Raw genomic sequence first — 25,065 nt, 5'->3', positions numbered from 1 at the left:
TGTTGCTTGAAACAGAACTAAGTACTTCTTCCACCTCTGCTTGCTTTATCTGTTGCATTCAGGGCTAAAAAGAAAAAAAGAAAAGAAAAGAAAAGAAAGAAAAAAATCACAGCAAAGTCTTTCCAGATGTTGTTCCCTCTGGGATAAAAGCGGCGTTCGGCGTGGATTGAGGAGCCATGGGGCAAATAATCATAATAAGCTGGAGATCACACGGAAGATTTCGATAACCTGTGTGCTTCAAGTTCAGCGGCCAGCCCCATCAGGCCTCGGCTTGAACATTTTTGCAGTCACAGTGCTTAGATCTCTTCTTTCTGGCGGCCAGTGCGCGTTCCCACATGCGCATGCGTCCCTGCGTCAGGAAGGGAGCGCGCCCAGAAACGCGTTCCAGTAAACCGCTATATCTGCCTGAGGACTTCATGCCAGTCAGCCCAGCAGCAAACCAGTCTCTGCGGTTCTTGTTTCCGCTACATTGTTCAGGGAGATGAGCTTTGATGCTCACGTCTCATCCCTGCTCCTCCGCTGCAGACAGACGCATATTTCTCGCGTTCCCACGCAGTGATTGTCACCAAAAGCAACGTGAACTTGGAAGCAACATCACTGTACAGTACAACGGGCTCGCTCCACGGATTAAACCTCATCTGTCGGGCAGCGCGGCTGGTAAGTAACACTGTTAAAACCCCTTCCGAGTTAACATGGAGCAGTAGCCTGGATGTGTGAGGAGGAAAAAAACACAGATGTGTTGTAACTGGCCTCACTGGATCACAAGATATCAAATTTAATTTGGCTGCCACGAGTCTTGATTTGATCATTTGTGCCAGTGTGGTTACTTTGATTGTTATCCGTTTTGTTTGGTTGGATCGACAGACTGTAGATGGGGATGGAAAAGACTTGGCTTCATTATGTCCACGAAGGATAATGAAATATATTCTTGACTTTAGTGAACCGCAGACAGTCTCCATGTTCCCTGTGATCGGTGGAATTAAAGTTAGAGACTGACACTAAACCAGAGCATCCTGACTGTATTTCTCAGCAACTCTAATAATCGGGCATTGATACACAGGGGCACATTTTTGGCCAATATTGATAGTTGGGGGGGCAAAGGAGCTGCGCTGTCATTATTGCAGCAATAACACAGAAGCTGCTGTCATCAAAAAGTGTGAATAGTTTTTGATGCGTTTGTCTTGTGTGGTGCTAATTGCTGTGATCGCGGATATGAGCCTACGTTTTTAACTTTAACACTCAGGAATGAAGACATTTGAAACATCACACCTTCATTTCATTTCTCATTTCTATACCGTCTCCAACATTTTTGCAAATATCTCAAGTTTTTTTTTTTTTTTTTCCCCACTTTGCACAAGTTTGCTTCATTCTCAGGGATGTGGTGTGACTGAAAATCTCACATTTACTACTTTGCAGGTTTATAATGTTTCATTTAACGGGACGTGATATTTTCCTCACATGGTCCCTGGAAGCCAAGTGGCTGCAGACCATGAACTCCGCAGCAGCGCCAGTCCTTGAATCCGTCAGCTGCAGTCTGGATGAAATCTTCTAAACATTCATTACAGATCGGAATTCAATCAGACCCTTTTATGCTGGTTTCTGCAGAAACTGAAATGAAGAAGCACTTACAACAACAACAACAACAACAATATGAGACAATAAAATAAAATAAAATAAAATAAAAAAAAGCCAGTTCACGGGTCCCTGAAGTCAAATAAGGTGATATTTGTATAATCGTGTGTTAACAGTATTTTGTATCTTGTAACCTCTGTTTCATCCCTGCCTTTATTTTCTGTCTGTGTAAATCATTAACACTTATGGGAGGATTGTAATAATTGTATTATAATTGATATAAGGTTATTGATATAAGTTATCTTGCGCGCATCTGTTGTTTGCATACAATAATATTTTCCTGTAAGATCATAACTTGTTTGTACAGGATAATGACTTGTTGGCACAAGGTAAAAACTTTTTTGTACAAGATGATAAGTTTTTTTTGGAATTTCGGAACTCATTAGTTCTGCCGTCACAGCAGATATTGAACACAGCTGATCACCCAGTCATATGGGAGTGGAGAGCTTTACTGATCCATTGCCAAAATAATAATTCCCTTTTTTGTTTCTGTCTTGTTTCTTGATAGCATGGGAACTCGTATGTTGGCACAACTCTAGATTGTAAATGTGTGTGCCAGAATGAGTATATGAACGCTGGTGGCATCCAAAAAACAGATCTGCGTACATCAATCGATTTGGTTCTTTCAGGCTGTTGTATTTCGTCACTGTAGCACTGGGCTATATAAGAGATTTTTCTTTTGCACAGATGTTGGATTTAATGGCGCTTAGAGATGTTTTGCACGTGGCAACTGGTAGCTAATCAGATGAAGCGCCATGATATGCCCATCTGCAGTAATGACTCACTCGCACTTGAATCAGTGAGTCTGGCTTGGAAATTCTAATGAATACACATATGTCCTCAAAACATTAGTCTAAGGGAAATATAATCGTACTCTATTGCACTGGGCAGCGCTGTGGAGGCCTCCATGTGTTCTTGATGGAGGTTTTGTGGATGTATCTAATTAAAAACATCTTACTGAAGAGTTTAGTCATGTTTTGTCCAATAAGAGCAAGGAATATAGGAAAAAGCTGGATTTCCAGCCTCTGATGGTCTGGGGGCCCAGGTTCACTCTGTGTGTGGCTTCTGGTCTTTTAAATAATTAAAGATTTGTGAATATACACACTCATTTACATTATCAATTTAAATCACAAGGGCCTATTACTAGGCTCCTTTAATCCAATCCCACATTATCATCTAATTGTGAGACCACTGTCTTACTGGAGGATCCTATTATTTCAGTTTAGTAATGTGATAGATAGATGTGTTGATTGGTTTATTTGAAGGCCACGGGACACGTACAATGCTTACACAGGTGATGATGTGTTAATAGGACCCACAGCTCTTTTGTTGCCTCAAGAACCCCAAATAGGCTCATCTGGCCTTTAATATCAGAATTGCTTTCAGAAGTTTCTCTCCATTTCTGGTAAAACTCTCCTTACATGAGGCTCCCAGGTCAGATTATTGACCAAACAATAGTGAACAGGGGTTCTTTCTTAACATGAAGAAAAGGAACTCATTTGCTGGATGAAAAAGATAACGAGAAGGGAATGAAGGTATTGCTATTTGAAGGTGATTAATTAATTAAAGATAGAATTGATTGTAATATCATTCACATTTACGTCTCATACTTCTGTCCTGGAGTAGACCTCCCAGATCATCATCTCAAGCACTGCACATCATCCCGAGGTCACCTCTAAAAAACAAACAAGGCTTGCTATTAGAGTGAATTGTGTTCTTTGTGTACCCACTTTGTAACCACAGCACAAGGAAGTCTTATGCTTATCATATTTTACACTTTGTATAGACGTCATTTTCTTACTGAACCTTGTCACTGTGATAAGATGCCTTATTCCTTGGTGTTTGAATACAGATATAATACATGTGGTCAGCTATCTAGATGTCACACAATATGCTATTGATTGCAGATGGGAAGGACCATAAAGCCCAAAGATATGTAATCTTGGTTCAGTATGTGCGTGGTCTATGATGACCCAATGGAAATGGTCAGCAGCTGCCAAAATACAACTGAACAAACTTTGTCTTCCTCGAACTAATTATGACCACATTGATTTCCAGAGCAGTGAGTAGCGAGAGACGTATGTACTGAGTCACCAAGACTGTTCTTCCCTAGAAGTGTGCTGGCAAGCCCACACACACAATGGAAGGAAAAAAAAGCAAGCAAAGACCTAAATTACATAATGGCGAATGGAGGACAAGAAAAAAAACAAAAAAAAACAAAGCACAGGAGGGATGGAGGGCATCATGAAACAGCAAAAGTTACGAAGCAATTTTAGATCAGGTGCAGCAGAAGTGATGCACTGAAATCAAACCATGAACATGAGCGTGGAAGTGGGTCTTGAGCTGCCCCAGTGTGTTAATGCCGTGGATCCCAACCTCTTTGACCTGATGTTCCCACATGTCTCATCATTGACACGTCCCATCATGTTCCCAGTGTGGTTATCTAATCTGATTTCAAACTGAACAATCGGTAACACTGTTAATTACTTACAAGTTGACTTTAGGTACAAGTGAGTTGTAAAAGTTTGGGTTGGTTTAGTCAAGCTTGCATTTGTGGAGGACGTTTCACCCATTTATCCATTTGTTTTAGCTATCTAATTCAAACATATATTGCTTTTAGCTCTCATTCAACCATTTGTCAATTACTATCAACCATTTATCCATTACATTAGTCATCAAAATCCACACTGTTGGCTGTCCTGACCCCACAATGACGGAACGATCTTCTGTTGCAGACTGAAAACTCATCTATTCAGACGGCACCAACGATTTCTCTAACTTGTATTGTTTGTAAACGTAGCACGAGAAATTCGTTTTATTTGCTAAAGCTGATGTACTTGCGTGATTCTTTTAGTTTATATGCACATGGTTGAATGCACTTATTTCAGGTTTGGATAAAAGTGTCATCTAAGCGAATGGAATGTAAAGAAATATGAAGCACTTATTATTCTTAACAAACCATTTTTAAATGATGTCAGCTCTTGCTGTCAGAACTTCCTGCTCGCTTGCTAAACAGTTTTCACATACTACAATATTTCCACGTACCGCCAGGCAACTGCAAAATTACCACCTCGGGTACAAATACTTGCATTTGGGAATAACTGGTCATGCATGCATGTTTCAGAATAGCAGGAATGGGGACTTGGTTTACTACTACTACTACTTCTACTACTGCTACTAGTATTAGTAAAGCTGTTCGGTCCTTTAGCATATGGAATTGTTTAGAGGTCATGATAAAACATTTCACTATGCATAACTAATAAGTTGTGTGAAATCTGGCTTTAAGGAAGTTGCCAAAAAGGATCAGGACGTTGTAGGAAAGCTACATCGAAGAATCAAAACTCACCCCTGCGGGGAGTCATCACGTCTCACCTACTGTACATTCTACATACTTGTAATTCCTGTTTCGTTCTCGATGCCATTTCACGTGCAGACACTTTTTGAAGCAGCACGGGTTGATGATAGCCTGCAATTTCTTTGAAAGGTTTTCGTCATAAAAGCGGTCTAAATGTTACAAATGGACACCAGATTTAGGCCTTGTGACTGGATTAAATTCTGGGATTATGCGTTTTAGAGTTGATTTTCTATTGTGAGCAGAGCGCACATGTGATTTTCTTTAGAGAGTGTGTCTGTGTTTGAGGGAAATCAGGCGGTAGGAGAAAGGGGTTTAGAGAAGGTCATCTGAAGTCATCACTTATGTCCGTGCTGATCGTGTTGCAAGGACGCTCGCTTTGCAGATGCAATTAATCTCACAATAAATAGCCTTTGTTAGGCCTCGTATTCTGTGCTCAGCGATTATTATGCTACATGTCATCATGGTGGTGTCTGTGTGTGTGTGTGTGTGTGTGTGTGTGTGTGTGTGTGAAGACTCATTCCCACAGCTCAAAATTAAAACACGATACAAACTTCATGCATCGACTTGATTGTTAACATCGATTAATGTGAACATAATTGTTACTGCTTGTTTAAGGCCTCACTCAGAGCGCCTGTGACACAATCTCACCTTAAACACAGAGCTCACATTAATAGCAGCCACCTATGTTTGGATAAGTACTTAGCTGTAATAATTAGTTATTTAATGACAACATTAGCCTAAGTACATATAGCATTAGCCTTGTCAATCCTCACCTTCCCTGCGAGTTTGGGAGGAAGGAGCTTGAACCAATAAATCCCTGACAACATTTTCCCATGTTATGCTTTTGCCGGAATTACTTCCACTGTGCTGCCTGACTCATCTTTAATCACTACAGTGTGTGACTAAGCTCTTTAAGTGGTCTGTCTGCATTTCTTTCGTGATCCACAGTTAGACTTCCAGCAATGCTTTAAGAACATCTGTGGTGAAGGCCATTTCTGACAGGACTGAATCTCACTCTGCTGTTGCCCTGTTGGTCCCTCACATCTCAAGGACTATTGCCAGTGTCAGTCAGCCGGCCAATGTGCCTCACGGCATCACGGCAGTGCTCGACCCCCTCCGTTCTCCCAGTCCCAGCCGGCCCTCCCCCCGCCCCTCTTCCCCCTTGCACTGTATCACACACAGCCAGCTATTGTGCTGCTCTGCTCTTGTGTTGCCTGTGGTGTCTGTGAGGAGGTCCTGTGCCTTCTGTGCCTCCTGTGCTTCATGATCCTGGGAGCTACAGTATGTCCAGCTGTTGTAACTCCCTTATGTAGTCTTTTATACTGGATGTTGATACAAATAGAGGGATATCAGGCTGTATGTGGGGCTTATGTAAGTCTGTAAAATGTCAGAAAATCTGAAGAATACCCATCGAAATGTCCCTGAGCCTGGGCTGGCATCTTCAGATTGCTGGTTTTGTTTGACTAACAGTCAAAATCACAAAAAATATTTAAATTGCAGTGCTGAAAAAAACAACAAAACAAAACAGAGAAAATCAGCATATCTTCACATTTCAAAAGCTGGAGGCAGCATTTTTTTGCTTTGTAAATGACTTAATGACTTCCAATTAATTGATCCACAGTATTTGAATCCTGTCAGCATTAGCTATATGCTCTAACATGAAGACTAGAAGAAGACCAGTCCATAACATGTCATTTAATGCATATGTAGTTGTGCTGCATCATCCCAGAACCCTTGTAACAAGGTGTAGTGCCTGCATACAAAAACCTGTCATTTGCATGTATGGAGTTGCTTGTTTTGGAGTCTGTACAGTCTGTAGTTCCCTCATGAAGCGTGAAGACAAGTAGAAAAGAAAGAATAACAACTTAATTGTGCAACTATCTAGTTGCTGTCATGTGTCAGATAATGTTTTGCTTTCGCTACAGGGGGAAACCCAGACTCATTACATCTGTACCACTGAGGATTTAATCGTTGGAAATGAAAGAGGAAAAAGGTAAGACGCTCTGTGGTAATGTCGATTTTTTGTTGATATGTAATTGGTGCGTGCACAGTCCCCTTGAAAACTTCTAATTTGCAATATTTAGGCATGTGTTAATCATGAAATGTGGTAGGAGAACTCGTACTGCTTGGAACTACTAATTTCTAAACTGTGTTTGGTCAAACAATGATGTGATGAACTGTTTCCTCAGTAAAATACCAGAACACAGAGAAAAATGCCCATCACCAATTTTCCAAATCCTAAAGGGACCCATGTAGCTTCTTTGTTTTGTCTGACGAACAGTCCAAAACCCCAAGATGTTCATTTTATTTCATGTTAGATACAAGCAGCATATTCTCACATCTGAGAAGCTGGAACCAGCAAATGTATAGTTTCTGTCCGTTGACTAATCAGTTAATCAACTACTGAGTACAACTGTACTGAGCACAGTTCAGCTCGACAGTGAACACAGGCACGGAACAGTTGGATCCTGTGCTACCTGACCAAAGTACAACAGAGAGGAGGAAAAACAACCCACCTTGCTTGTTCCATAAAAGAAAAAAGATGCATTTGATGTTTGCTCCTCCACATTCTTTAGTGTTTTCATCATTTCCTAAACAATAACCTTGGAAACAAACACAGCCCAGCCTCATATCCGGCTCAGGATGAAAACCCACCCATTCCATTATAGCTCCAAGAAACACCCTGATTCTAGAGGCTGCAGTATCATATCATATTTCAGAGTGAGTGGATGGGCTTGAGTGTGCGTATTACAGGGTAAAATCTGCGGAACGTGTGGTAATGGTTGTTAGGTGTGCATCAGGGATGGACTGGGAATAAACCTGAGGTGCTCCCAGGTCAAATATAGATATATAGTCCCTCCAGTGAGTTCTGGGTCTGCCTTGAGGGTCTCCTTCCAGTTAGACGTGCCCTGAAAACCTCCAGATTTCTGATCAGACGCCCCAACTGCCTGTTTTCGACATGAAGGAGCAGGGGTTCCACTCCCCTAGATATCCAAGCTCCACACCCGATCCCAGCCCCTCTGTCCAGGGGAAACTTGACTGGATAGGCGACACACTGTCAGTGGATACATGTGCTGTAAGCTGTCATGTCCGCCGGCTCTCTGTTTTTACAAGGTTTTGGGACTGCTGCTGTGCGTAAAGACCATCCCTGCCTGCTCTCCCTAACATAAGTTCACTCTGTTTGAGTGTGTGTGTGTACGTCCTGTGCACACCCACACGTCATGTGATATCTTCCTGTTTAACAGCTGAATTGGTTTTACCTTTCTTATTGACCGAAGCCTCTCTGGCCGTTATCTCGGCTCGAGCTGAGCTAAACATGCCAGAGCCTGGCTGCGAGTGAGTTTGCACTTTTAGGGAGAATTTAAAATGCACTGTGGCAAAGGAAAGGGGTGTGCTGGATTTATCCCACAAAACAAAATCAGAGAATCGTTGACAAATGGACTGCACTACAAGAATCATTATCTTGATTATCTTGTTCTCATAATCAGAATTGAAAATAGAATAATAAAATGACTGCACCCTGACCAACCCGCCCCTGACGCTCCATTTTACCCTCACTCATGAACACGATCCCGACAAACTTGAAGTCCTTCTCTCAGGACAGCAACTCACTCCCAACCTAAAGGGAGCAATCCGCAGTTTTGTGGCAGAGAGCCATGGCTTCAGACTTGGAGGTATTGGGACTCTCATCCCAGCCGCTTCACACTCAGCTGCAAATCACTCCAGTGTTTACTGAAGGTCATGGTCTGATAAAGCCAACAGAACCGGGATCCACAAAACGGACATGCTCGTCACCCCGGCCGTGACTTGACCATGAATATCACAGGATCGGTGACAAGGGGCAATCCTAGCAGAGTCCAGCTTAAAACATGTTTTACTGTGCAGAGAATATGAACACAGCTCTCACTTTGGTTATACAAGGATCGGATTCCATCCAGGCTGCGTTGCAAAAGATGACACTGACGAGCACTTTCACTTCATGAGAAGCTGAACATGTTTCAACAAAATGCATCTGATATAGCCAGCCAGCCAAACCCGAACCTTGTTTTTCTCACCCTTATTGTCTTACCGCTTCAGCTGCAAAACCTTGACTAACAGTTAAACTGGTACCTCCGCTCTCTCTCTGCTGCCAGTGTCTTCAGGCTTACGCGGCTGAGATTTTTAACAGCGCCTGATGAATAATTTGTTATTTTTAAACCTTTGGCTGCATTAGCCTCAAGCGAATTCAACCTCTTCTCTCTGCTTTTCAGCACCACTGTAATGCTTTGCATTCCTCCTCTCTAGGAGGCCTAAACATTAGATGGGAAAGGGGCGGGGCCCAGGTGTAGTCAGAATGGACAGTGTTTCTGATGACCAGCCTGTCTGTGAATGGTTTACTAGTAGCTTTTTCAGCAGTGTTACATGTCTGTTGTAGCAAGTACATGTGCATACATGGACATCTTAAAATAGATATTCAGCAATGCATTCCTGCTGTTTGCTATTGATTTTCAGTGCTGTTGTGCCAGGCATATTCACTCCAACCATTTGGTGGTATGAATGACTCTGGCCTCATGAAGAGTGAGGATAAAATGTGCATTGTGCATTAAATAGTCAGATGCGTGCAGCGTTAAATGCCTTTTAATCTCATCTAAGCCGTAATCTGAACTCTCCCAAGCACAACTGAACCAAGCATCCAGTGCTGAAGCTGATGTGATGCTGTGGGATTGCAAATGTCTCACAGTTCAGATCCTCTTAAACGGATAGGCCTTCATCTGCTGCCCTTCTCTCTCTCAGCTTCCATCTCTGTCTTTGTCGTATTCTTACTTTATTTTTTTTTTTCTACCTCAGTGTCTCCTGCTGTCTCTTTTCTGCGAACGCCCCCTTTTTTCTTACTTGCATCAGTTTACTTTCTCTGCCACTCCCATTTACTTCTAGGCAATTTGTATGTGGGTGTGTGTGCGGGCTAACCAATATGACTAAATTAAGCACCGTATGTTTCCTCTTTTAAATCGTCTCCTCAGAAGGTGATTGTGCTGTTTAGAAAGCAGTTCAAAGGAAGTGCTAATACATGTGCTCTTTGTCCTTTGTGGAAACTTCACCAGGATAAGCTCATGCACTGTGTAGACATGAGAGGACCCAGGAGCACGTGAAGCACATGAAGATGTCCCAGAAGACAACTAAAAGTAAGCTCTTTTCCCGTGGATGCTGGAGGACGTTTTTATTTTTATTTCATTTGTTGCTGATGCTTTTTCCTGATTTGTTGTGGGCATACAGCAGATTACTTGAACAGGACTTTTCTCTGTCTTGGTATTCAGGAAAGCGTTAATGTGTTATTTCACGTGCAGCGATGAGAGGATTACGGACTGAAATTTACTCCGTCACAGATTAATGATGAGATCTATGACATCCAGTAATTTTTCATTGGGCTACATGTGCTCAGTATCACCACGTACTTCTGCTACTCTGACCTTCAGGTCACAGAAATAATCTTGTTGCTCTGCTTATTGCCACACAACATTTAGTCACTTCTCAAAAACATCAAGTCTTCTCAGTCTTCTCTTCGCATTCTCCAGATTTTGCCTCTTGTACATTGCTGTAGGAAAACACAAAGCTGGCTTGATGCTTTTCAAACTCTTGTCCCTTTGCAATGATTCATTTTCAACAACAGAGCTGTAGAGGCAGTCGTATTGAAGGCTGCTGTATTTTGGGTTTGAACTATGGTCTGTCACTGAATGCCAGTTACATTAGATTTCTTGCTACTTGGTAACTTGCCTCCTAAAAGGAAAAGTTAAACATTTTTCAGTCTCGTCATCACCGTGAGGTTGCTAAGAAACCAGAGACTCCAGCAAGTCACTCTGCCTGAGCGAGAAATAGCTCCTCACATAACCTCCTGTAGTACTGCAACTCGTCATTTTTTAACAACAAGATAGAGCAAATGTTATATCTGAACTGAGCCCGGCTCGCCGTGTCTGCCTTTCTCCAGTCCTCTGGCTAAGCTAAGCTAGCCAGCTGCATGCTATAGCATCATACTTAGTCTACACGTGAGAGTTGTATCAACCTTCTCATTTAACTTTTTGGGAAGAATTTCTGCGAACGTGTCCATTATTGTCATTTTGGGAGTCTGTGTATGATCCTGAAAACAATCCTGGCATGCTGACAGCCTGCAGAGAAGCTTATAATATTTCATCACAGCAAAATATGAATTAGTGGAGGTACCTGTGCTTCTCCTACTGTCCTGTCAAAATTCAAAAAGCATACCACTGATGTTCAGCTTCACACATGGTCCCAGGATAGAGAGTGCAGCATGCAGTAGCGTGTGCGTAACTGGAAGACATGAGTGACACTTCCCGTCTTTGAACAACTCGCACTCACGCTTTTCAAAAACTCACTCACTCGAATCAAATCAAGCTCACGGAGCTCATGATTACAGTGCATATTACATTTCACTCAAATGGTCAAGTCATTTAGCTGGTATTTAAAGGAGAGCCGTTTCAGGTCTCATTGCAGATGCCGCATGTTTAAAATCAAAGGATCCGCCTCAATTTGCAAGCTTCACTCTCTGCTATCAAATTGAAACCATGATGGGTGGAGTGCTTCCTGTGGAACTGTGCAGTTGTCTTTAAATAGCAACACATACTGGGTAGCCCTTATTATTCATCTCAGTTTCACCTTTCAGTAGCCAGCCTGGTACTGATAGTACACCTGTACCCTTTTTTTCCTCAAAAGCTTTTATATATTTAAATCTGCGCTGTCCCTTACATCATAACATCACAGCCATCTCGCTTTAGGTGCCAAGATGTTTGTATTGCATGTGAAATTTGATCATCCTTTTCCTATAACTTACTGTATTGTCTTCTTTGACTCCAGCATGGTGCCTGAGGCTTCTCCCAGTTCTCTTCTTCTTCATCTCCTTCATCACATACTACTGCTCCTATGCCATACTTCAGAGGTAAGTACACACATATGAACACGGCCATTTCTTTCTCTCTTTCTCTCTCTGTTGCTCTGGTATTGAGGTCACACAAATACAGAAATGTCCTTTTCTGAGTCACTATAAGTTAACAAGATGACCCACATTCTGATCATCCGCCGGCCGGAGCTGCTGGTCAATTCAGACCCTTGCATATGCCCGTTCTTGCACTTTTTGAGTTTTCTGGACCCAGTTACTGGCACACTGTGTTTTTTATGGATTCAGCAGTGGTTTTCATGCCAGTTGTGGTGATTGTCTGTATTTCAGCTACGGAGGCACCAGCAAGTCTCTGAACAGTAGCAAGTCGCTGTGTGGTGGCTGGCTAACCCAGAAGAAGTGGGAGAGCCTTAACTTTAAGTGAGTAATGGCATGTCTGTGTTTTTCTTACAAACTGGAGGGAGTGGATGGCTTATTAAGGGACAAAGGTATGCCAACATTTTTATTTGAGTGTAAGGTGCCAGGCTCCTTGGAACTGCGAGGGCTGCTTTTTACCAGTCATGAAGGAAAAGCATATTTTAGCGAGAAAGAACAGAACTTGTTAGAAGAAAGGATTTTCCATCTAAATCATGATTGCAGTAAGTTTCAGCACTTGAAGTGGAATGTGTTGATGAAACGGTTTGAAAGGGAGAGTTGATGTAAAATCCAGTGTTGGCTAAGAATGAGCTTTTGATAAAGTTGCATTTTTCAGAGCCAGACAATAGCTTGTTTGTCCCCCTCAGGTTCTGCCTTGTTAAGTAATCATTGTTCCACAGGCCTGAACCCTGTCTCATTTATTTTCTCTTGCTCTATTATCAGTTTATTCAGCTGTATATTTACTGTTGGTCTTTTTTGGGGGGCTCTGTTCTGTTCCAAAATAGCGATCTTCATGTCTTCATCTGTGGTTTGTCCCAACCTCCTCCAAGGTCACTGTTTATTTCTTCAGCTCAGTAGACCTTCCACTGCCCACCCTTTGACCTTTAAAGCAGTCAAGATTCGTGTTTTCCCCTGTAAAAGAACATGACGTGCACTCTCACATTATGTTGCTGGTTGGTTGTTCTTGGAGTTTCACATCAGTCATTACAGTCACAGGCAGGCCTTCCAGGCAATCACAGTGACATTTCTCTAATTAGACCCCTCCATGGAGATTTATCGTGATCTCCTGCGAAGAGCTAGCGGCCACATGAGGGTAATAAATGTCTGAGAGACTCACTGTCAAAGACAGTAGGTCAGAAACAGCTGGAGTCTGAAGCCAGCAAACACGGAACAGCAACACTTTTACATATTACAACCTGCCACATTTGCCTCACTCCACAGGCTCTGTGGATATTATTGTTTGCTTTTTCCCTCTCCTCAGCAGAGAAATGCCAACAGAGGGTTTTAATGAAGGAAATTGCTTTTGAATGACATCATGTAAATGGCTGGTTTGCTTATAATGAGCCTGGTTTACCTGCTTAATAGATACCAGAACGTTTGGGAAACTGCTCATCAGGCTTTTCCATGTGCCAGTATGAACACTGTACTGTTTGGCATCACGGTTGGTATTGTCCATTGTGTGGTAGGAGTAGTTTCCTTCATCCTCACAGTCTGGCACTTTATTCATATCCTCCCCTCTCTCTCACCCGCAAACCCTCTTGTAATTCATCTATAAAGTGTAATGTTGTAATTCCTGCTCTGACACGTTTCATGCAGCATTAGCAGACGGACGCAGCTCTTTCTGAAACTGGAGGATTTCTTCTGGCGGGAGCATCTGTCAAAGCAGGCATTACCCTATGGCATTAAGGGCAGCGGTATGTTGATTTTACATTATCCTCTGCTCTTTTTGCTCAGTTCAGTCAACATGTTTCACATTTGGTATTGCTGGTTGTTTTATGAAGGTCTATGTTTTATATTCTATTCATGCATTCGAACATTTTTACTGTTCAGATTCGAAGAAATGAAAATAACTCTTTTTGTACTCCGTGACTGAATTTATGAGATTGGTGATGCTTTACTGTCATAAAGGCAAAGTGTTTTTTGCCCTTTATACAGTTGAAACACTACACGGCAATCTTTCATGTGCATAGGGTATATAACACTTCTGCAATGTTTTTTTTGTCTTCTTGTTCCTCAGACTCATTGCACTCTGTCCTGTTGCTGCTATAACATGTATATCCCCATTATGGGATATATAAAAAGTTTACATTATCTTATCTTATGTGAACTACACAGCTGCGTTCAAAGGTTTCAAACAGTCACACCTTTTTCAACTGCTCCATTTCTCGCTTTCCCTCCCAGAGCTGCTGCTACTGAAAGTTCTTGCTGTAATTGCAAATTATCAGGTGCCAGCCAACATTGAAAAGTAAGTGCGAGCACACTGAAGCCAACCTGGAACATGATACTAAAGCTCAGCTTTTTATCCCTGCAACCTAGGTTTCTATTATCATTACACATTGTTGTCATTTATTTTATGTTATGGACTGAAGTTCATAGAGCAGCACAGTAATAATTAAATAATTAAGAATTATCAAATATTGTACTGTAAATCCAGGATTGGCACCAACAAATATCTAATAGCTGACATTATGGGAATATTGTTTTAAAGTTTGTGATTGGTTGAAGATGTGTTCCAGATGTGTTCACCCTGTAATAGGTTTTGGGTGACTTCATCACTGTCATTATGGGCTGTTAGTGCCTCATACTTAGCCACGTGACTGTTCTACATAAAAACACCCTTGGGTGCTGTTGCTCCTGTGACGGATAAGTTGTCAAGAGATTGGCATTTTGCTTCAGACTGGACAAAACCTGAACACACTCGAAGGAGGGGTGGATGAGCATCAGTGTGCCACATTTGAACTGTGTGTGTGTGTGTGTGTGTGTGTGTGTGTCTGTGTGTGTGTGTGTATTTGTTCTTCTTCTCTCACAGCCTTGAATGCAGAACCTGCGTAGTCATAGGCAATGGCTTTGCCATTAAAAACAGCTCCTTGGGAAGCATCATCAACAAATATGACGTAGTCATCCGGTAAGCACAAAGGAGAACACCTTATCAATGTATTGGTATAAGTGCCATCACATTCAGTTTGCACCACTGCTGTAAAATTTCTGACGCATGGAGGGAAAGAATGAATTAGGGTGTAATGTAAAAAAATAGTTTATAAACTTGCTTTGCCACTTTTTGATTCTACTCCAAGCTGTACATTTTTAGAAAGTGACTCTGCCATGTTTTCCGTCTAACGAACTGTGATCCATCAACAATAATAATACAGTTCATAACCACCTTCATGTTTCAGGATTGTTAGAGCTGAGAAATGAGGAATAGACTTGCTTGATGACCTTTTCAAGGGAATGTGGTGAAAGCAGGATTTAAATTCACTTGGCCGTACACTCATGATGGACAGCATCCGAGTGTGTGACCACCTGACCCTGATATAGAGCCGTCCTCACAGCAATTAGCAAACTTTTAGGTCAAGTGAAGTTCTTTAAAGGAGAAGGGAAAGCGTTTAGTTTGCTCAGGGACAAAGGCACTCTGCAAATCTGACTTTACAGCCTTGGAATGAACACATGCATTCTGAGTTTTTATAAGCCTCTTTCAAACAGCCAGAATTTGGCTTGGTCACAATGCATTTTTCTCCCCCCGTCAGCTCCCCTCTCCCCCTGTCCCCCCTCACATCTCTCCGTATAGTTCCCTGGCCAAGTAGAGTAAGGTTATTGACACTCAGAATTCAATGCATGCCGGAGACTTTGACGTCATCAGGCCTTTTCTGTCATAGTAACACCGTCAGACTCTGTTAAAGCCTGATGAGACTCCAGTTTCCAAAGTGCAGACTTATCATTTATCCAAACAAGGTGTCAGTCTGTGCCACTGTGTTTTATATTATGTTTGTTTCATCCATATCCATAACATTCACCAACCCTATTCTCTAAAGTCATTCTTCTGACTTCTTATTTGTAATCTCTCCTATCTAAAAACTTCTACACCTTTCAACATGTCTGAACTGGCCACAGCCCCACAACCTGCCCATTGCTTGGCACGTGACTTTTGTTATTCTGGTGAGGTTCAGTGTGGGATAGTCTGTGGCCTAATGGGAAATGGTGTTTGATTAAGGCCACGTAAATGAAAAAACAATGACAGATAAACTACATTGTTTTCTTTTAATTACTGTCCTCATCTAGACATACGGAGTGTTGACGATGGCGCCGTTCCAAAGTTATTAGCTTTGTTACAAATGTCACTGGGATTCAGGTGTTAGGTGTTCTTACCTCCGAAACAAAACCCGATAGGTTCAGTTTCATTTACGTTTCCCCTTGTATACTTTCGGGTGGACTGCAGGGGCAAGTATTTGCAATTGTTTCTAGAAACCTGAAATTCACATGGAAAGTGTACCTTGATCATTTGTTTAGGTGGTGCCACGTTTCCCAAATCTGTAGAACAGAGGTGGCAAACGGAAAGTTAGCATATCCAAGAATAGGGACAAGAATAAGAAGAAGAGCCAAGTTGGAAATGTTGCCTTCAATGCTCAACGTCTCAGAGGTCATGATGGGATTATACCGTATGATTAAACAACACATTTCTCATGAGTGAATGCAAAAATGTAAATCATTAAAAAAACAAAGCAGGAAAGTCTTGTCCCTGACTGCAGTATGGCGTCCCTGCCTCAGGTTGAATGATGCCCCAGTGCGAGGCTATGAGGAGGACGTGGGGAACAAGACCACAATGAGATTCTTCTACCCTGAGTCGGCCTCTTACAACCCTGGACTGCACAATGAGCCCGGCACGCTTATGGTCCTGGTGCCTTTCAAGCAGCAAGATCTACGGTGGCTTAAAGAGATCCTATATAATGAGAAGAGGGTACAGGATATGTGTGAGAATGCACTCTCTCTCACACAAACACACACACACACACACACACACACACACACACACATGCATTCCATCTCACTTTCTTTCTCTCCCTCTCTGCCTCACATTAACACACTCCTTTTAGCTTCTTTTCCAGCCATCCATATCAGGAACAAATACTTAAAAGGTTCGACTTCAGTGATGCCCGTCCCCTTCAGAGTTAAATGTAGTTTCCATCACAGACATCCTTCACTCTGTTGCTCCCGGCACCTCCGGCCTCCCACTGCTAGTAGTTGCAGGGTCATTACCTGCTAATTTGCACATCGATTTAGTTGCCTCCAGACATGTGGGAGTCATGGGTTCAATTGCATCTCTGTTTGTGTAATTGAACTCAGTGTGCAAACTGAAGAAAGCATTTTTTTTTTTTTTACTCTTTTTCTGTCCTTTTGCTCCTTTCAATTCAGCAGCTTCGTGTTTCTTATCTCTCTCTTTGTTTATGTGTGCACTCCAGGTCAGGAAAGGCTTTTGGAAGCCCCCTCCCCAAATCTGGTTAGGTGACGTCAGTAAAATCAGAGTGCTGGACCCCCACTTTCTGCACCAGACTGCAGACCGACTGCTCCGGATCCCTCTGCATCCCAAGGGCAAACAGGTGAGAGATCGCTTCCACTTCATTGTTTTGATGGAGCCGCAGGCGTGGAGATCACATTTTTAGTAGCAGACATTTTGGTTCAGGTCCACACCAGATTGTTGCCTTGTACTTCATCAAAGCAAACTTTATTGGTCCATTAACTGTGGTGGCTATGCTTCTGCTCTGTTGTACTTCATTAATATTGACCATTTCTGGCATCCTCCACTGAATTTTCCCACCACAACCTTCTCTCTCATTTGTTCCCTGACTCCCATGCCTCCCTTTTTTCTCTCCTTGCCCTTCTCTACTTCCCACATGAATGTTAACAAGACTGGAAGGAACATCCACTGATAAGCCGCAGCTCCTCGAGTGATATGTCTTGAGTGCTGTGATAAACAGTTTACTGGAAGAGGCATTTCTCTTGAAATGTAGCTGGGTCAATAGCAATTTTGCGGATCCAATTACTGCAAAACATGATGAAGATTAGCTTCTGCGTGGCATTCTGGCTTCTCATTACAAGATAAGCTGCTCATGTCTTTATAGGCTGCACAGTGAATCCCTTGGAAATAATTGGCTTTTGAAGCAAAGCCAAAATATTGTATAAATTTCAACCAGATGCTCTGTTTTTAGAAAAAGCACAGTTCCCAGTGTTCCTTCTCAGCAAAGCTGATTATTACCGTTTTCTCTTTAAAAGAAAAGTCAGGATTTTGTAGTTTTTTGGAGGGTTTTAAGGTTTAGTTGCTCTTCATCGAGCATGTTCTTTTACGCTTGACTCAAAGAAACAAATGTGACAATGAGTAAAAGCTAGATAAGAGCAGGATAACTTCATCAAAACAAAACTAACGAAAGTGGAAACACAGCGATTGTGCAATGAGAAAACATGACGCATAACTTCTTTTTTGGAGTGTACCGTTGATCTGTTTTTGTTTCGCAAACTGGACCTCATCTTCCCTCTTTGGCTGAGGCGATTGGATCTTGAAACACCCTGCGATTTGACTTGGACTATTACTCATGTAGAATGATGCTTTTATTGGCCCATTGCATCCCATCTGCCATGTGGGGCTTGTTGTGTGTTTAGTGGGATTGTCTCTGACATGGGCCTCAGCCAGATTTTTTTTTGTTCTGGTTGTTCCCTCTCTGGAGCCCTTTTTTGTCAAAGAGTGTGTGTAGTACGCTGTAGTACAAACACAACTGGCTGGTGCATGAGAAGAGAGAGCAGTGGGAGGGCAGCGATCCTACAGGCGATCAGCGGGCTCGCCCAACAGGATCTCTGCACCATCTGCACAGGCTGTATGGAGAAGGCCAGGGGGAAGAGCATGGTGGGCAGGAGGAGGAGAAAGATGGAGGGAAGCAGCGATCAGGAGAACTGGGCCCTGCGGCTAGTTCAAGTTTGCTGAAACTGAATTAGCTTCATTCTGGGCTGCAATATTCTACATCTTTTCTTAACCAATGACCGTTCAACATGCTGAACACACAAGGAAGCCTGGATTTCTCTCACCGTCTTCATTCTGTCTTGTCTTCTTCTGTCCGCCAAATACCAGCAGGAGTCCTGACTGTAGCATACCTCCTCTTTGCAGACACGCCACCCTCCCTCAACTAATGACCCTGGCAGGTTGACACATACACACACAGGCACAAAGTAAAAACACTCATGCAACTACTTCTCGTCTTCCTTTTCCTCCCTTCCTCTGTGCTCTACAGTCACACACGCACAGGCATAACTCTGATGTTCACACCCGTCTCCCCAAACACAGGCTTGTGTTGAGCTCTTGTACTGTAGGTCTGGGTTGCAGTGGTGACAGTATGCAGCCCCCCCTCGACCCCTCTCACCAAGGCTCCATGGGCCTGCGTCCAAACTATGCGCCGGGCCGCTGCAGAGCTCTGGTGTTCACCCGTGTGCTGCCGACCACATGAGGCTAGTACACACAGATTGTCAGCTGTGTCCCGTTGCAGGGTGCTCATCAGTTTCTGAATTGAAGAAAAAAGACAGTCACGCTCAGTGCGATAGGAAATTGATCTGGTGTAATGTTTTACATGAAAGAAGACGTGTTCACTTTCTTCTTAACGCTGTCATGGTCAGATTACTTTCTCTATCACTGCGGTAGAGCTCGTCGTTAAGTCGTTAAGACAGATCTCTTTTTTTGGTAAAATTTAACCATTAGTGCAAGAAGCAGTAAGCCTGGCAACATGCACACGCAGACCAACATATATTTCTGAATACACATGTGCTCATCCTCTTTCTGTCATTCGTTTCTGATCAGGGAAAGCAGAAGTAGAGTGCGTCTCTCTTAGCCATTTGAGAGCTGTTGTGGCTTTGAGGTTGTCAGGCGACCAGCAGAGACTTGAGGAAGTCATTGCTTCCGGCCAAGAAGTAACACACAACGCCCTGTAAAACAAAACAACAGATTCAGCAAGTGAGATAAAATGTACTCAGGTGTCTGAAGAGGTGCTGATAAGAGGATTTATTTTTTGACAGAGCCAGGCAAGCAGTTTCCAACTTTTTCTAGTCTGTATGCCAAGTTGAGATAACTGGCAACTGGCTGTGGCTTAATTTATTATGGGGAAGAAAGCAAGTTAAAAATGTTGAACTATTCCTTTAAAGAGCCTGCTGCTCTGTTTGGGTAGTACCTAAAAATCAATGAGATTATATTAACATTTGAATAATTTATAGGCATCATTTTATATGAATCTATAATTCGCTGACAAAAGGCCTTTAGTTTTGGTCGAAAATCAATGCTGTAGGCAATCATTAAACCTTGGCTAGAGGAAATGTGGGAGGTGGGCCACTATAAACAGTGGTGCATGCAACAGAATTTCCTTGTAGACAGAGTTCTCACAGAGGAAAGTTGATGATAACATGGAAAGGGTGTTCGGGAAAGTGTGCAGCATTTTGGGGAGGGCTGGAAGAGAAGGTCTCTTCTATCTTGTGATCATGTGGAAGTGATTCTTTTTGTTGCCTCTGTGAACGTGGATAATCATTGACAGGGTCGAGGGAAATGGCCAACAACACAGGGAACCTCACAGTGAGAGGGACAACGCAACAAACTCGTCTCAACTCATTAAATCTCACATTAGTTTTTTGTTTCTAAAACAAGGCCAGTGGGGTCAGATAGTGTCATGTTATCTTTTTCTGTTTTCGGCGTAGGCAGATCACAAGTGACAAGCAGGGCAACTGCAGAAAAATGTATTTAGCACTATTTTTAGGACAAAGGTTTCTTTTGTGGAGGCCAACACAGGACGTTGCAGTTTCCTTTTCAATAGAAAATAAGCATTTTGGCACAGAGACGAATGTGGCGTGCTGCAAACAGGCAGAGGGGAAGACATGCAACAAAGGTCCCCAGCTGGACTCAAACAAGGGTACTTGGTTTGCTTGGTCCACCTGGATGCCCTCGATTTGTAGTATCCTGTACAGTCAGAGGGCTGACCAATCCCTTTGGAGGATATATAAAGTTGTGCATCAGTGATACCGGCTCATGTTTACACTGCCAAAAATAAACATGCACCCCTTCTAGTGGACTTTGGCATGTTTACTGTTTTACCAACATTAAACTCACCTCTTCACCGTGATGCACTCCAAGTTATCAATGGTGCATTTATTTGTTTTTTTTAATCATAACTTAATGAAATGAATTGAGATCACCTGTGTCTATAAATGAGGAAAAAAATCACTTTCTGATTGTGCAGAAGCCCCTCACATCAACTCTAATCCAGCAGTAGGTGGTCCCTAAAGTGCTTCCACCAAATATTGACCTGAAGGGGGTCAGTGCTTCAAAACATCTTTTGGTCATGCAGGAGATTTTCTGTTGATCAAGGCTGCATTCATTCATTGTAGTCAGCAAAGGGAGTGAATGCTAAATATGCAGCAAATGCAGCATCACAGTGGGCTTGAGTCCTGGAATGACGAATCAGAGTCAGCTGAGCGTGTCCAGGTGTTGGGGGACGTAAACTTTCAGGAGCAGGAAGTGATTTGAAAAAGTGCCTTAAAAGCAGCTCTGCTTACATGGAGCCAACAAAAGGATTTCACTGGGGTGATGTGATGTGACGAAAGTGTCCTGAGTGCAGCTTTTTGAAACAGTTATGTCTGAGAAATAGGATAACTGTATTTTATCCCTTTATCAGATCGTAGACTAATGGCAACGAAGTGTGGATTCGAACGAGGGATGTTGCGGTTCATGGTTGGTGCTTTGTTGTGGGGGCTTTTTTCTTGTTAGATCTGTGTAGATTATTCCTGTAATAAACATGTATGGTTTTGGATTGTAGGGGAGCTCTGTTTGCTCATGTGTGTGTTATGTTATTGTTGTGTCATTGTTTAGAATTTTAATTGATTTATTAGTATTATATTTTATGTTTTTATGTTATGTATATGTGTGATCATGGCTATGGACCCATAGTGGCTGAAGGCCACTATGAAATATGTTTTTTTTTTTTTTTGCTTGTAAACATAATCTCCACTCACTATTATTAGTAAAGGCAATGAACGAGGTCATCAGCTTGTCTCTGATTTTTTTTAGATGAAGCAGAAAACTGTTTGTCATCTGCATAAAAGTGGGAACAGATACTGTCTTTGCCCATGATAGAAGCTAATAACATCCACGAAGGAGACAACACACACAAAATGGGGTTCTTGTCTGACCACATGTTTTTAACCTTCCTTATAAGGACCGGTTAACACTGATTTAATACCGCTGATTTGATACAGTACTGTCTTTGCTTCACCTCAGTGCGAAAGCACCAAAACACACCAGCATCCTTTTTTTCTTTCTTTCTGATGTCAACGTCTATTCTGATAATTTTCCTATCAACTGTGTCAGTGAGCACTTTTTCTAATTTTTAATTTTTATTTTTAAGATAAACCAATTTCCCAGTAACTTTGCCCCAAAACATCAAGTGGTAAATTAGCCTGATGTACTGGCATAAAGAGTGCTTGTCTTCAGAAGAGGCTGTACTAGTGAGTAAGCTGCTGGAAGACGAGTTTGCGTGGTGAGACTTGCTAATGTACGGCACCTCTTTTATCAAGCAACCAAAATCTTTAGGGTGCAGGCAGTGCTGTGTAAGAGAAAATACTGCTGTGCTGAACAAATCAGTCACCACTGCATTAAAACAGTAAACTGCACAAACTGCACACAAGTTGTGCTTTGACCTAATGACAGTTACCTTTTCTCTGAGCTGCAAAGCAACAGATATAGATAATGAGGAGACAGCTGAAAATAAAATATGAGGGTTATCTTTAAAGAAATGAACAATTTGAATTGGTCAGCTTGGCAAATTAGATCCACTATTGCCAATTTCAGAATGTTCTGGTAAAATGTTGAGGTTGTTCTGGTTTGCCAAAGGCCCACATGACATTACAGATTTGACATTACACAGCATTCATTTTACAGACACTTTTTCTCAAGGCAGCTCACAGTAAGTGTGTTCAGCCTCTGTAGGAACAAGAGTTAGATGTCAGCAAAAATGGTTTGGGTTTTTTAAGTTTTGAGGTTCACTGCAATTAATGCTGAGGTCTCCAGAGAGTATTTCGCGCATGGAAAAGACTGAGTGTGCTGCCCTCTACTACCATCTAGAGGTCAAATGAGAGGCTGCAGTTAAGTCGTCGTATTCTGCTGGAAGACTGTTTAACAATCAGCTCTAACTTTCACTACACAACAGATTCACAATCAGCATTTGGCTTTTCTTTTTCTTTTCTTTTCTTTTTTTTTTTTAAATAGATGCTAATGATATTTATTTTATTTGTCATGTTGGTCATGTAGATTTGAGCACCTCTTACATTTAACATCACTAACATCACACTATACTCAGTGACAAACCTTTTAATGGAACAGCTGCTTAATTTCTTGTAAGTTTTCATATGATTAAACCTCTGTTAGTAGAGCTTTTATGTGATTCTGATCACATGTGTCATTGTTAATAGAAATAAGAAAAAGTCCCATTCAAATTTAATGCAGTTTTTGTGTCACTTTCAGTTCATTTCATGGGGCATTCACTGTCTGCCAGGGAGTCTTTTTTGATGCTACCACTATGAGTTTCCAGTGTCAGCAACTTTCATGTCCTACACATAAGGACTCATACAGTTTGTCAGAAGTCACAGAATTATTCCACTACGCTGTCATTAAGTTTTGTTTGTTCCAGATGCCAGTGCATCCCACCACGGGTATCCTTGCTGTGTTTGTTGCTCTCAACTACTGTGATGTGGTCCATGTAGCCGGTTTTGGATACCCCAACTCAAAGAGCCAAAAGGACCCTATCCATTACTATGGATATGACACTATGAAGTCTATGAAGGTGGGCAACAGTCATCTGCAGCATTCATATGTAGTCTGTGTGTTAATGTGCATTCTGGAAAAGCATTCAGTTCTCTGAGTACTGATGGTCCACTTTCTCTCTGTTTGCAGAATTCCTACCATGACCTCAATCATGAAGCTGAAGCCTTAAAAAGACTGGAAGATTCAGGAGCCATTTTGTACCTGCACTCACATTTATGATACACACACTTTTACTGTTGATTCAAGCCAAAAAATGAATGAAAACTGAATTTGATTTTGGTCACCTGATCCAAATCAGATCCTGATGTGCCTTCTGCAGGGGGATACGAGACATTTAGCTGGTGTGTTGAATCAGGTGGTGACATGAGTGAAGCTCTGAAGAATGCTCATCTCCCTGGCACCAATTTAAAGACATGGAAAGAGATGTAACTGCTTTTTGAACAGCTTTCCTTTGATTTGTCATGTAGATTCACTTTTGGGAACACGACTCTGCACTTTGCACAAGGTTTGCAACTTTTCTGGGTTTTGAATCACGACTTAAAGTTAGTTTGCAGGGCGCCAGCGATTCATGTGGTGACCCATTTGTCTGTTTGTGACAACCCAGTCCCAGCAAACAAATTACATCAGATTATGTGGGATTTTGGATAATTCCAACGCTTTGATGTTGCTTTTAGGGCCATGTGATATCATGGGATTATAACTGCTGCATCGTAGGAATCAAGCGTTTCAGTTCAAATGTTTTTGTTTCTTTTTTTTTTTTTTTAATGCAGAGATTACATGCATATCATTGAGCTGTAAAACTAATCAGACCGGATTATTTCTTGCTGTATACACACACACACACACACACACTATGGTTTGAAATTAATTTTCAGTTTTATCAAGTCTGAATATTATTTCTTCTGAATTAAAAATCGGTTTTAGAATCTATGGGGATTTTTTGAGAACTTCAGCTTCAGTGTATTTTAGTTTCAATGAAAGGAAAATGAACTGATTACAAGCCGGATTTATACGGTCAGATGGATTAGAGTCACTTTACTTTTAGATTTCTTGGACTGGAAATACTACTTGTATTTTGCTCATTCGATTTTTAATTGCATCAATTGTCTTGTTTTTGTTTTTTAATTTATTTAATCTTTTTTTTTTTTTTTTCAGAAACTATAATTGTTGATGGTACCACTGGATATTTTTTATTGTACAGGATGAAATAAATTTTTAATTAAGAGGAAATCAAAAACAATTTCATTTGATTCTCATTTAACATCCATATAATTCATCTTTTTGTAACTTATTTCTATTCACATGAATTACTGAACAGGATCATGTGCCCACTGTATGGAAATCACTGCACTTGCATTAGTTGAACTGAGTGAACCTGCTGTCGTTTCTCTTGCATTCACTTTAACATCACCGTCACCACTAGATGGCAGACAGCCTCTGTTG

The 25,065-nt window shown here is 41.8% G+C and overlaps 1 protein-coding gene across 1 annotated transcript; it reads left to right on the top strand.

Annotated features, from left to right (window-relative positions):
- Positions 1 to 374: 374 nt before the first annotated feature.
- On the top strand, positions 375 to 24,855 carry st3gal4 (ST3 beta-galactoside alpha-2,3-sialyltransferase 4). Its single transcript, XM_076735457.1, has 12 exons — positions 375 to 657; positions 6,913 to 6,980; positions 10,069 to 10,149; positions 11,834 to 11,915; positions 12,204 to 12,293; positions 13,605 to 13,702; positions 14,190 to 14,253; positions 14,818 to 14,913; positions 16,551 to 16,740; positions 17,243 to 17,380; positions 23,489 to 23,641; positions 23,752 to 24,855. Exons 3-12 carry the CDS (start codon positions 10,122 to 10,124, stop codon positions 23,839 to 23,841), a joined length of 1,029 nt encoding a protein of 342 aa, XP_076591572.1. The 5' UTR covers positions 375 to 657; positions 6,913 to 6,980; positions 10,069 to 10,121; the 3' UTR covers positions 23,842 to 24,855.
- Positions 24,856 to 25,065: the final 210 nt, after the last annotated feature.

This window comes from Chaetodon auriga, chromosome 7, assembly GCF_051107435.1.
Source record: "Chaetodon auriga isolate fChaAug3 chromosome 7, fChaAug3.hap1, whole genome shotgun sequence".
Classification (NCBI taxonomy): domain Eukaryota; kingdom Metazoa; phylum Chordata; class Actinopteri; order Chaetodontiformes; family Chaetodontidae; genus Chaetodon; species Chaetodon auriga.
The sequence above is the reverse complement of the archived record's forward strand: the minus strand, read 5'-3'. Positions and strand labels throughout refer to the sequence as shown.

Coding starts and splice junctions, on each gene's coding strand:
- st3gal4 (XM_076735457.1), top strand. CDS start 10,122: ATGAAGATGTCCCAGAAGACAACTAAAA. Junction 14,254..14,817: donor GTGCCAGCCAACATTGAAAA/GTAAGTGCGAGC, acceptor CTTCTCTCACAG/CCTTGAATGCAGAACCTGCG. Junction 23,642..23,751: donor ACACTATGAAGTCTATGAAG/GTGGGCAACAGT, acceptor CTCTGTTTGCAG/AATTCCTACCATGACCTCAA.